This window comes from Pelodiscus sinensis, chromosome 1 (assembly GCF_052426305.1).
Source record: "Pelodiscus sinensis isolate ZL-2025 chromosome 1, ASM5242630v1, whole genome shotgun sequence".
Classification (NCBI taxonomy): domain Eukaryota; kingdom Metazoa; phylum Chordata; order Testudines; family Trionychidae; genus Pelodiscus; species Pelodiscus sinensis.
In genome coordinates this window covers 313639767-313652894 of record NC_143052.1, presented here as the reverse complement: position 1 = coordinate 313652894, position 13128 = coordinate 313639767, and the positions used below count along the sequence as shown (strand labels likewise).

At 39.6% G+C, this 13128-nt stretch overlaps 1 protein-coding gene across 1 annotated transcript in view; it reads left to right on the top strand.

Annotated features, from left to right (window-relative positions):
- MICU2 (mitochondrial calcium uptake 2) overlaps positions 1-13128 on the top strand; it is a 197178-nt gene that overhangs the window by 159474 nt on the left and 24576 nt on the right. The window contains exon 7 of the mRNA XM_089775607.1: positions 9555-9620. Coding sequence (XP_089631733.1) covers positions 9555-9620 — 66 coding nt within the window. The remainder of the gene's footprint in view (positions 1-9554; positions 9621-13128) is intronic.

Sequence of the window (13128 nt, the reverse complement as noted above, 5' to 3'; positions counted from 1 at the left end):
CCCAATTTCTAGCATACATTTCTTAGTGTACTGCCTTTTATTTCATGCTATTTCCCAGCTCAGTGGTGGGTTTAAATGAATGACTTGCTTTAATGTTGGTTTAGAAAATATTTTAATACTTTGGAGTACCTTTTTAAAGCAATTCCTGAAACTAAGCAACTTTTCCTAGTGCAGTGTGTTCCTGTGAACTTTTAATAATTAAGACATAAAAACATAAGAATGGCCATCCTGGATCAGACCAAAGGTCCATACAGCCCAGTACCCTGTCTGCTGACAGTGGCCAATGCCAGGTGTCCCAGAGGGAGTGAATCGAACAGGTAATGATCAAGCGATCTCTCTTCTGACATCTGTCTCCACCTTCTGACAAACAGAGGCTAGGGACACCATTCCTTACCCATACTGGCTAATAGCCATTAATGGACTTAACCTACATGAATTTATCTAGTTCTCTTTTAAACCCTGTTATAGTCCTACCCTTCACAACCTCCTCAGGCAAGGAGTTCTACAGATTGACTATGCGCTGTGTGAAGAACTACTTCCTTTCATTTGTTTTAAACCTGCTGCCCATTAGTTTCATTTGGTGGCCCCTAGTTCTTATATTATGGGAACAAGTAAATAACTTTTCCTTATTCACTTTCTCCACACCACTCATGATTTTATATGCCTCTATCATATCCCCCCCTTAGTCTCCTCTTTTCCAAGCTGAAAAGTCCAAGTCTCTTTAATCTCTCCTCATATGGGACCCGTTCCAAAACCCTAATCATTTTAGTTGCCCTTCTCTGAACCTTTTCTAATGCCAGTATATCTTTTTTGAGATAAGGAGACCACGTCTGTATGCAGTATTCAAGATGTGGGCGTACCATGGATTTATATAAGGGCAATAAGATATTGTCCATCTTATTCTCTATCCCTTTGTTAATGAATCCTAACGTCCTGTTTGCTTTTTTGACTGCCACTGTACACTGCGTGGACATCTTCAGAGAACTATCCACGATGACTCCAAGATCTCTCTCCTGATTAGTTGTTGCTAAATTAGCCCCCATCATATTATATGTATAATTGGTGTTATTTTTTCCAATGTGCGTTACTTTAAATTTATCCACATTAATTTTCATTTGCCATTTTGTTGCCCAATCACTTAGTTTTGTGAGATCTTTTTTAAGTTCTTCACTGTCTGCTTTGGTCTAAACTACTTTGAGCAGTTTAATACCGTCTGCAAACTTTGCCACCTCGCTGTTTACCCCTTTCTCCAGATCATTTATAAATAAGTTCAATAGGATTGGTCCTAGGACTTTCCCTTTGAGAACACCACTAGTTACCCCTCTCCATTCTGAAAATTTACCATTTATTCCTACCCTTTGTTTCCTGTCTTTTAACCAGTTCTCAGTCCATGAAAGGATCTTCCCTCTTATCCCATGACAACTTAATTTACGTAAGAGCCTTTGGTGAGGGACCTTGTCAGAGGCTTTCTGGAAATCTAAGTACACTGTATCTACTGGCTCCCCCTTGTCCACATGTTCGTTGACCCCTTCAAAGAACTCTAATAGATTAGTAAGACATGATTTCCCTTTACAGAAACCATGTTGACTTCTGTTCAACAAATTATGTTCTTCTGTGTGTCTGACAATTTTATTCTTTACTGTTGTTTCAACTAATTTGCCCGGTACCGACGTTAGACTTACTGGTCTGTAATTGCTGAGATCACCTCTAGAGCCCTTTTTAAATATTGGCATTACATTAGCTATCTTCCAGTCATTGGGTACAGAAGCTGATTTAAAGCATAGGTTACAAACCATAGTTAATAGTTCCGCATTTTCACATTTGAGTTTTCACAACTTTTGGGTGAATGTCATCTGGTCCCAGTGACTTGTTACTGTTAAGTTTATCAGTTAATTCCAAAACCTTCTCTAATGACAGTTGCTTAATTTTGGTACATTTGTTTCTCTCTGTTTGTGCCAATTAGAAGGATTCTACTGAACTGACCAAATAAATGGTCAAGGTTCATTCAGTACCATTTGTTAAGTATAGGCCCAATCTTGCAAAGTGTTTGAATGCACTCAATTCTCGGCAGGTTCTGTGTTAAGCTCTTCCAGGTGTGAAAAAGTTCCAGGAACATGCTCACATCATCATTCAGCAGATGAAAAATAAAACCAAATTACAAAACAGCCGTTTTCTTTGTACATTTTCCATTCTTGCCCACTGATTCTGGTAATCATCCAAGATGATTGTATCAGAACAATCAAAATACATACTAATCAGTGAAATGTGTCTGTTCCAGGTACTATTTTTTAAACAGAACAATACAGTACATTGATAACATACAGGTATGGATGAATCCATTAAAGGAGATGAAAGTCTATGCTTTTCTTGTCTGACTGCCTGCAGTGCCAGTGCATTAAAAGGTCACTTTACCACTGCTTTCTTTTACTGTGTACACCTGCAAGAAGGCAAACAAGAACATTTACGGTTAAGCATATTGTAAGTCTCTCTTTACATTGGATGTGTTAAGTCACATGTCTGATTTTCATGTTTAAATCAATTCTGATTGTATTATACCGTATTAATAACTGAAAGTAATCAAAATAGTTGGTGATACAATCAATAAAAAAAGTTTAGAATCTTGGAAAGGCAATCATATTAAGTGAACACCATTGTAGTAAGAAAAATTGTTACTTTGCACGCCTTTTTGTATTAAGGAATAAAAATGGAAGTTGTAAGATGTCGTGAAATGTAATACAAACCTGTGCTAGTCATTACATTCAAAATTCTCTTTAAGGATCGGAAGAGGATTGCTTCATCGAGCAAATAGTGAAATTAGATTTTTGTTTTTCTCCCCTCTTCTTGTAAGAGTGGTCTTGTTTTGGGGAGTGGGAGAGTGAAACAAACTCCATGTGGGTACTGAACAGGAAGAGGAAAATAATCTCTGAAGGAATTGTCTCATATGGTCAGATATCAAGCATTTATGAGAAGTGAATATTTTAAAACATTCATTTCTGTGCAGCACTAGTTTGGTAGACTACAATTCAAAACTAAGAATTTATAATCAGACCTTTAGATTTTTCATATCAGCTGTAAATGCACTGGTCCTCAAGCTTTTTAGAATATTAAAAATGAAAACTGTTACATAAATGCTATTAGTCTGCCTGAACCTAGTGTCTATATAGGTAACAAATTAATCTAAATGTCTATATAACTAACACAAATCAACTCACCCCTGTTTTGTCATTAGCTTCCAAAGAAAATTAATTGCAACTATTTTTTTAGTTTATTTTGCCTCCATTTCACAATTTTGCTGCCTCCTGAGTTTTTTATTCCAGTCTCTTCTCAGTGATGTATTGTTTATTATGTACAGTCTCACTGATTGATCCTGCAACTGTTATTTTTGATATTACTGTCTTTTCTAATTATATAATGACCAAAAAGCTTCATGTCATGAAAAATAGATTTTCTTTGGAACATTACTTTCAATCTTTTCCCAGTAAAGAAATCAGATTTGAGGCACTCTTTCCGGTAGCACGATCAAAGGAGAGTGTGTGCTATCTCCCTTGCTGACTGAGTCACAATTATTCCTGGTTCTCAGTGTGCTCAGAAAAGTCTGCTCCATCACCTGGTAAATGGGCCAGTGTCCCTCACATCTGTTGGAAACCCATGAGCAATGTCTAGGCCCCCTAATTCTCAAATATGGAGTGGTCCGCTCCTTGTTCAGAACCAATGGTGCAAGTTACAGCCTTCACTTTATGGGAAAGGTCGGTAAGAAGATAGTGATAGAGATGCAGCCATGTTAGTCTGGTCTAGCTGAAACAAAAGACAGAAGTATGTAGCACTTTAAAGACTAACAAGATGGTTTATTAGGTGAGGAGCTTTTGTGGACACAGATCCATTTCCTCAGATCAATTTGTGGAAGAAAATTGGCACAACCATATATATACCAAAGTGATACAATAAAAAAAATGAACACATATGAAACTGACAAATCAAATTTTAGAACAGTGTATGCACCCACTTTTAGAATAGTGTGTGAAGATGCTGGAAGAGATTTAGAGATGCTTTTTAGCTGTGTTCCATTTTTAATCAACCCCAGATGGAGATGATTCCTTATTCTTCTACTGTCTGGTAGAGATAATGGCCTGGTTGAAAGGTAGCTGGCATTGACTCTAATCAGTTAAGACAAAAGCAATGTGTATAGCTAGCAAAAATATTTCAAGGAACTGGAAAGAACTGTAGCTGCATTCTCAAATGAAGGCATTTGTCTGCCAATTTTCAAGATGATATTCCAATTTCTGTGTCTTTCTGGATTCTCATCTAGCAGAACTGGCCAGAAACTCTTTGGCCCAAAGATTATATCTTTTTCTCTTTGATGCAGACCTCACTTTCATCCCTTTATTAGTTCAAGCTTAGACCTCTTCTTTGGGCTTCCCTTAGGGATGTAAGTGACTAGTCGACTAGTCAGCTATCCAATAAGCATAAGCTAATCAGGTTGTCAAGTAGTGACTCGACTAGTCACTTCCTCCTCTCCCCTGCTTGCTTCCTCTGTCAGAGAGAGGCAGCAACATAGGGGAATGGGAGCCAGCTTTGGGGCACAGGCACTGCAGACGCTTTTTTTCCCTTCCAACAGAAAGGCAGGGTTCTGTTCGACATCTTATACTACACCCAGCACAGGAGTGTTGAAATGGGTGACACCTTTATTTGCAGCAGAAAGGCCAAGGAAAGAATCAAATGAATACTTTAATCTTTTCTTTCCAGATTAGTGCTAAAGCACATGTCTACGCATGCCTACACTGCTGTTGCCCATCTTGATGAAGATGGGAATAGAGAGTACGCTTATTAAGTTTGCAGATGATACCAAACTGGGTGGGGTTGCAACTTCTTTGGAGGATAGGGACATAATTCAAAATGACCTTAGCAAGTTAGAGAAATGGTCAGAGGTAAACAGGATGAGGTTTAATAAAGAGAAATGCAAAGTGCTCCACTTAGGAAGGAACAATCAGTTCCATACATACAAGATGGGAAACGACTGTCTAGGAAGGAGCATGGCGGAAAGGGATCTAGGGGTCATAGTGGACCACAAGTTAAATATGAGTCAGCAGTGTGATGCTGTTGCAAAAAAAGCATATATGATTCTAGGTTGTATCAACAGGTGTGTTGTAAGCAAAACTCATGAAGTCATTCTGCCGCTCTACTCTGCACTAGTTAGGCCTCAGCTGGAGTACTGTGTCCAGTTCTGGGCGCCACATTTTAAGAAAGATGTGGAGAAATTGGAAAGGGTACAGAGAAGAGCAACAAGAATGATTAAAGGTTTAGAGAACATGACCTATGAAGCCAGGCTTCATGAACTGGGCTTGTTTAGTTTGGAAAAAAGAAGATTAAGGGGGGACATGATAGCGGTTTTCAAATATCTAAAAGGGTGTCACAAGGAGGAAGGAGAAAATTTGTTCCTCTTGGTTTCTGAGGACAGGACAAGGAGTAATGGGCTTAAAGTGCAGCAGGGGAGGTTTAGATTGGACATTAGGAATAAATTGCCAAGGGAGGTGGTGGAATCTCCCTCTCTGGAGATATTTAAGAACAGGTTAGATAGACATCTGTCAGGGATGGTGTAGACGGAGCTTGGTCCTGCCTTGAGGGCGGGGGGCTGGACTCGATGACCTCTTGAGGTCCCTTCCAGTCCTATTATTCTATGATCTTGTTCCACCAACAGATAAAAAAATATCCACCCATGGCTGGAAAAGATTAGAGAGAACATTACACTGTCCACCCAACCATGCCCTCTTCTGTCCCACCTCATCTTTTCCTGTCCCTCACAGTGTCTCAGCTTAATCTATCTTCCTTCTCCCGATCTGACCCTGTCCTTTTTCTGTTTCTCACACCTTTGCATTTGCTGCTTTCTCTTTGCATGCTATACCCTAAAGGTATGCTGACCATACGTCCCACGTTTCCTGGGACAGTCCCGAATTTAAATACTCTGTCCCAGTGTCCCCATCAAGTAGTGAAATGATCCGGAAAGTCCCACCAGATGTTTCACTACTTGATGGGGACACCGACTTGCAGGGAAGAAGTGACCGAGAAATGGCTTCATGCCATTGCTCCTTGCGCAGTGCAGCAGCGTCCTCCTCTGCCACCCAGCAGAGCACATAGGAAACTCCATTGGAGCTCTGCCAGCTGGCAGTCGGGCCAGCTTCTGGTGGCGCATGGTTTCCAGCCATCATGCCACACACTGCTCTACACCACACACTGTGTGGCTCTCTCCCCTCCGTAGGACTGCCACTGCCTTGCGGAGGCCCCAATCCAGCTGCACCACCTCCTCCTCCAGGCCACTTGTTCTTTGTTATATCAGCCGCCACTGCGGGGGGCATGGCACATCCAAAACAAAACCTAGCAGGGGCCATACGAAGCCCAGCTGAGGCACTGCAGGGCGCGATGTGCTCAGGCTTGGCAGGTGTTCTCCTTGTGCTGCCGCTCTCTTCTCCCCCACCTCTCCCCACCCCACTGGCAATGAGCCTGGTCTGGCGGGGAAGTCGAGGTTTCTTCACCACCACCCCCCAGTGCCCTCCGAGTGGGGAGCTGGTACTGCATCCTTGCAGCTGTGCCAAGATCCCCACTGCATGGGGGAGAGGCTGAGCTCCCTTCCCACCCTATTGGGGGAGTGACAGCATACTGTGCAGAGGCTTTCCGTACTTCCAGGGAGCACAAAGCCAGGTAAACATCCCTCCTCATGCCCAGATCCCCAAACCCCAATCCTCCTTGCTCACTTCCCTCCCCCAGCATAATCCAGCACCCTCCTGCACCTTCCCTCCTGGCCAGACACCCTACCCCAACTCCCCTTCTGCATCCTCCCATGAATACTGGATCCTCTGTCTTAGTGGGCTGGATGAGTTAGTAATGTGATGTAGGTAAGAAAACGGTTTAGGCAAAGACTGTAACTTGCTATATTAAGCTTCAGTCACTGGATGTGTTTTGTTTATAACCATATTTGTGCCTCTTTCTCTTGCTAAGTGTCACTTAAATCTTTGTTCTTTATGAATAAACTTATTCTTAGTTTTACTATAACCATCTCAGCGTTATTATATTGAGGTATAGAATGAGTCTTCAATTAACCGAAAAGGTTCGCCTTTTTGGAGGTAATGAACTTACTGATTTCTAAGAAGATCCAATAAGAAGGACTGTGCACTATAGTGGGACACTTCTGAGGAATTCCTGAACTGTGGTTCGTGGATTGTTACCTGCATGGCAAAATTAAGGCTAACCGAGTCCTAAAGAATTCGCTGGTAAAGTGCACAGACTGGTGTGGCAGAGGGCTGACATACTGTCTAATCTTGCTAAGGCAGAGGAATAATACAGCTTACAGTTCTGGGCTGCCCTGAATGGAGTGCCACACATGTGAACATCACAAAAAAACTAGAAGCCAACAAATTCCAATGAGCTGAACATGGACATCGAACTACTCTGTCACTCCTAGAGATGTGACATACAATACTTGTACGGTTTCTAGAGTTAACAGCATTAAGTTCAGTTACAAATTCAAAAGATGAAAAATTGTTAATTTGTTTCTGTTTTCAAAAATGAAGTGTATTCTACTAAAGCTAGAAGCTTTTAGCTAAAGCTGAGAAGATTGCTTCTTAATAATATATTTCTTTAGCAGAGAAGCATTAATTTTGCATAATATGCCTCATCCTCTTTGATTTATTTTATTTAAAGGATGATGGTCATTAGTGTATTACTGTGATGAACGGATATAAATATTAAACACTGATAAATGTTACAACGTGATGAGAATCTCTTGCTTAAGGGCACAGTTTTCTCTATTTCACCACAAACTTCCCCCTCCCACCCTCCTTTGTCCTGGAAAAGCCTCTTCAAACTCCTGAGAAGACCAAATAATTTTTTCTAGAAAATGAATAATGAATGTCAGGGGAATTTATGTACAGTTTTACAACACAACACACATCTTATACACACCTTTCTTTCAATATTACACTTTACCCTAGAATGAGTGCTTTCAGCACATTGTATATTTAAAAACAAATTCTCACAAGCATTATAACCAACGAAAAATCACATTTCTTTGGTTTGTACAAGAATAAAAGTGTTGCTGCTTTATCCCTTGTGTTTTCATATAAACAAAAAATAGACATTTTCAGATAAAGTAAAAGGGAGTTTTCAACAAAATGGCTTTTTCTTATATAAAGGCCTCATTATACTGAAGATTGTATGACCATGCGTTCAGAAAGCCAGTCCCTGTTCCAAAGAATTCAGAATCTAGGTTGATGAGACACAACAGGTAGATTAGACAGAATGAAAGGGGTTGGAGAAGAAGGGTAACAATCATGTAAGCAATAAGTAGTGCTCTTGCCTCTTCATCTACAGTGCCTCTGTCAGCCAGTGCAACTTTTCAGGCATCATGGCAAAGTGGTGGTTTTGTGGATTTTGTTAGGAAGCATTTCCCATTAATAAAAGACAGCATGAGAGATGGCTCAGAGATGTTTGAGAGAGAAACAGATTAGAAAGTGGCAATATAAATATAGATTTTTAAAACATCTCCCTTAAGTGACTTGAAGTCCACTGTGCTCTATTTATGTCTATCCCAAATGTAATGACAAGTTCCTTGTTCTTTATTTTTGCTATCCATTTGAGGATTGGTATAAATGTCTATGAAAGGTAGGTGAACTTTGCTGTGTACTATGTTAACTCAATTTGGGGAATATGTTGACTTCTCAAGCTATCTGTGAACAGTTTTAAAACATACCCATGAAGAAAGCTTGCTGCTAGGATATTTGTGAATGATACTTATTTATAGTGAACTGCAGATTAATAACTATTTTTCCTGATACCATAATTTTAAATACTATGTTCTGTTTGAAAATGTTACCTGAGTGACTTTTGAAAATGAAACTTAGGTGCTTTTTGAAAACTCTACCCATTGACATATTCAAGAATATTCTATTTTTAATAGTTCAGGCCACATTTTGATTTAAAAACAAAAAAGTAGTTTCCCTGACTTGATAACTTGCTTTGGATTTGAAATTAGTCAGTCTTGTTAACCATATGGTGCCTTATTTATGTTTTTTATTGTCTATGGGGGGAGGAAGGTCTTGCACTATTTTGAGAACTTTTCAGAAGTATTCATAAAGGGGGATAAGGAAGCATATTTTCCATCTTCATATGCTTACCTCTTAGAATTATCCTGGATGTAACATCATCCTTGATTCTTGAAATTTTTCAGAGATGGATGGTAAAAAAGCATGCTCCCAGTATAAGACAACCTTCATCAGTAAGACCAGAATGTCAAGTAAAAAGTCAGCTCATTATGCAATGTTTTGCTTGAACTTTTGAAGCATGAGAACTGTGATGGATTGGACCTCTGTAGAAAAGTGGGAGGAAAGAAAAATTTGAGCAAAATATCTTTTAAATGTATGCCAAATAGTTTGGTCACAAAAAAGAGCAATAGAAAAATATGGTATTTAATTAAAAGACTAGGTTACTAAGATATTCCTAAATTACAAATACAAGAATTTTAAGCCAGTCAACATGTTTACACAATCTGTTTCTGTTATGTTTAGCTTCAGAAAATCATTGGGAAGCAAGATGATTTGAGAAAAAGTTCTGGACATGAAACTGTATCACAGGTATGCTTATATACAATAAGTTAATCATTTTCCTTAATCAGGTTTCTATAGAATTTACACTGAACTCTGTATGTTAGTGTTTTTTGCATAATTCATCAAGTCTGCTATTTCTAATTAAATGAAAATGTATAATCTGTCACATATGCTTCTTAATTTTGGTAGGGAAATACATTACCAAAATACCTTTTTCTATTTTACTTCTGAGTTTTCTAATAAAATATATTAAAGTACTGTAATTTAGCTAATATACCCCGAACCCAAATATAACCCGCACCCAAATATACCCCGTGGTTTTTTCTATTTCAGTAAAAAAAAATCTTGTATACCTCGCGCATGAGTATAACCCGCTGGGTATACAAGACTTTTCTGTGCCGGAGGTATATTTGCTAATTTACGGTGTGGGGGGGAGGGGGAATTAGCCAGCTACTCACCGCCGCCAGCCTCCAGGTGGGGGAGCGCTCACCCCGCCCCCCTCTCCGCCCCATTCCTGCGCAGCCACAGGAACCACCATCTTCTGGGCAGGGGAGCGCTCACCCCTCTCTCACACACACACACACACACACACACACACACACACACACACACACACACACACACACATTTCTGCGCAGCCTCAGGAACCACCAGCCTCCGGTGAGTAAAAACCTCTGGTGAGGAAAAAAAAAATCCTATATACCCTGCACCCGAATATACCCCAGTGGGGGTGGGGGGTTGCGGGGTTTGTAAAAACTAACATAACCTGTGGGTTTATATTCGCTAAAGTACGGTAATGTATTTTAGTACTATATAGCATCTCTATTATTTAGTGTTCATAAGCTTGTATTTAAAAGCAACATTTTTATATTTAGTGAAAAACTGTATTTATAGAAAGAATAATACGTTGTTACAGAGGCTATATCTCAAATAGGTAACTCCCAAGCTATCTAGGGCTTAAGAGGCTAATATGAATTCACCCAAGAACCAACTGGCAACCATACAGACCATGGAGTAGCTTCCACATCCTGAATTAGCTTCAGTTTTCATTGATTTACTGTGTGGCCTAATCTTGCATTGAAAAGGTATGGATTACTTTAGTCAGGTCCATATCCAAAGAAAATTAATTGTGGTCTCTGGACCAGTTGAAGATGTAAAAAAGAATCTTAGATCTAATCCTCCAGTATTACCTGGTGCTCCCACAGATTCATAACTTAGTTAACAAATGCTCTGCTTAGTTAACCACACATCGCTCTGCTTCTCACTGCCGGCAGAGAGTATGGGAGGGCCCAACCCCTGCTGTGAGCACCAGGCCCTCTGCTAGCCCTCGGGGACACTCAGTGGCTATTGTCCCACCAGCTGCTGCCCCTTGCCTCTCCTGCCCACAGCATTTGGGTGCATATGTGCACCCTCATGTGTCCCCATGCCTTGCCCCTAAGTGGAAGCCAACCACAATAAGGATGAAGCTAGTCTGCATTGGAGACATAACTTTAAGGAACTGTTCCAAAAATATGTAATGAACTGTCATAGGAACTAGAAACTATGACAACTTAATCACCTTTCGCTCTAAGTGCTAGGCATGTTTCTTTAACTCTGCCTTCTCTAACATATATCTATATAGGAAAATGTATACTTTTAAAAACTATCCAAAGAGAACAAAGCGCTACACTTGCTTTTCCCTCAAGGAGGGATGAGAGAACAAAAGATGTGACAGATGTTAGTTATGAAGCTTAATGCATTGTTGGAAGGTGCTCAGGTTCAACAGTATAGAATAGTTTTATTTGTCTCACATAAATGAATTTATGATGATCAATTTTTTCTCATTTCTGTACTTATTTTTGTTCTGAAAATAGAGACTGTCTCTGCACAGTTCGAAATAACACTTCTTTGAACAGCTTCCAGGGGCTAATACCCTCTTTCTACTCTAGCTAATGCCTTCAATAGACCAGGGGTGGGAAAATACTGGCTCACGGGCCTGATCCAGTGTGCCAGTGTTAGCCCTGGGTGAACCCCCACACCACCATATTTACCTGGGTCTCCACAGGTATGGGGGATTGCCGCTCCCCTTGGCCTCAGATCGCTGTTCCCAGCCAGTGGGAGTGGCAGTCACCCATACCTGCAAAAGTGCAGGTAAATATAGCAGCAGCAGCCCATCAAGGCTAATCCTTGTGAACCACCACTATTTTATTGCCCACTCTTGCAACAGACTGATTCTTAAGACATTGAGTTTATTGAGACTGCTCACATGATTAAAGTTACACACATTCTTGAATGTTTGCAGCATCATGTCCCCCATTATTAGAATTTTTAAATCTATTGCACTATTTAATAAGGAAACAAATTTTATTTGAGCCATAAATCATTCTTGATTTGAAAAGGACTCATTTGGCATCAATACAAAGATTAAGGCAAAACTATACTATGCACAGACCCCATTTTAGTCTGTTCCTATAACATTAATAAAATGCAATATTTACCTGATTTCCACCCATATGACAGCACTTTTAATGAGCAATGACAGTCCAGGAATTTAACTACTAAAACACATATCAACAGAAGACCATTATATTGACTACTTCTTTGTTTTGGCTACCACCTGCGGGCCACGTGTGGAGCCCCACGTAAACCCAAACCGCATCGCGGGTTGCAAACAAACAGACCGCGGGCTGTATGTTGAGTAGCCCTGCCCTTAAGCAGTTGTCTCATCAGTGTCCTATTACATATTCTGCTTTCGAGAAAAGTACTATTTTGTAGTTTTTAAACACATTCAACTCTCGCTTGCATAGTGCTTGGACATGTGCCAATTCCACTTTGGAATTTCAACTGATAAAGAGGGTAGCAAACAAGTAGGTGCGTATTTATTATAAATCCGGGGATATACTTTGTCATCTCAGATAAAATGATATAGGTATTGTTTGTGTCATCTTCTAGCTTATAAGGAGAAATCTGAGTAGAGGAACAAAGTGCCCTTTCTGATGTAGATTTAGTCTTTAAAAGGTTATTATAAACACTTTTCAGCTGTAGTTTTCAGAGCAATATAAGAGATTTTTACTTCACAGAATGTGGACTATCAAAAGCATGTTATTTAGTTATGAGTTAGGATTTCCTGAAATAATTTATTTTTAAATTCTATTAGGTACTTTTATAATCCATCTTTAATATGTAAATTGAAAGTACAAAACAAATTAGAAACTGATACTATGGGCTGATCCGCCTTTGTTTCTTCTTAAAAATTCAGGGATGCTGACATGACGACAACAAAGTTTTGCTTTTGACTTCAAAATAAGCATATATTAATGTTTTATACATCAGTCATCATATATGAAGCCTGTGCATTTAAACTTCTGAAGCACAGATCTTGGGTGTATTTAAATTGTCTACCTGCAGGATAAATTACAGTGCCCATTGCATGAGTCCTGAAAAGATTGTTTTAAGTTAGCTCATATTTAGCTCATATTACTGGTATTTTATTAAATGTGGCATAGAATAGAAACAAGGAATGTTACTTCTTTAACTGTAAAATACTTTGTGTCAC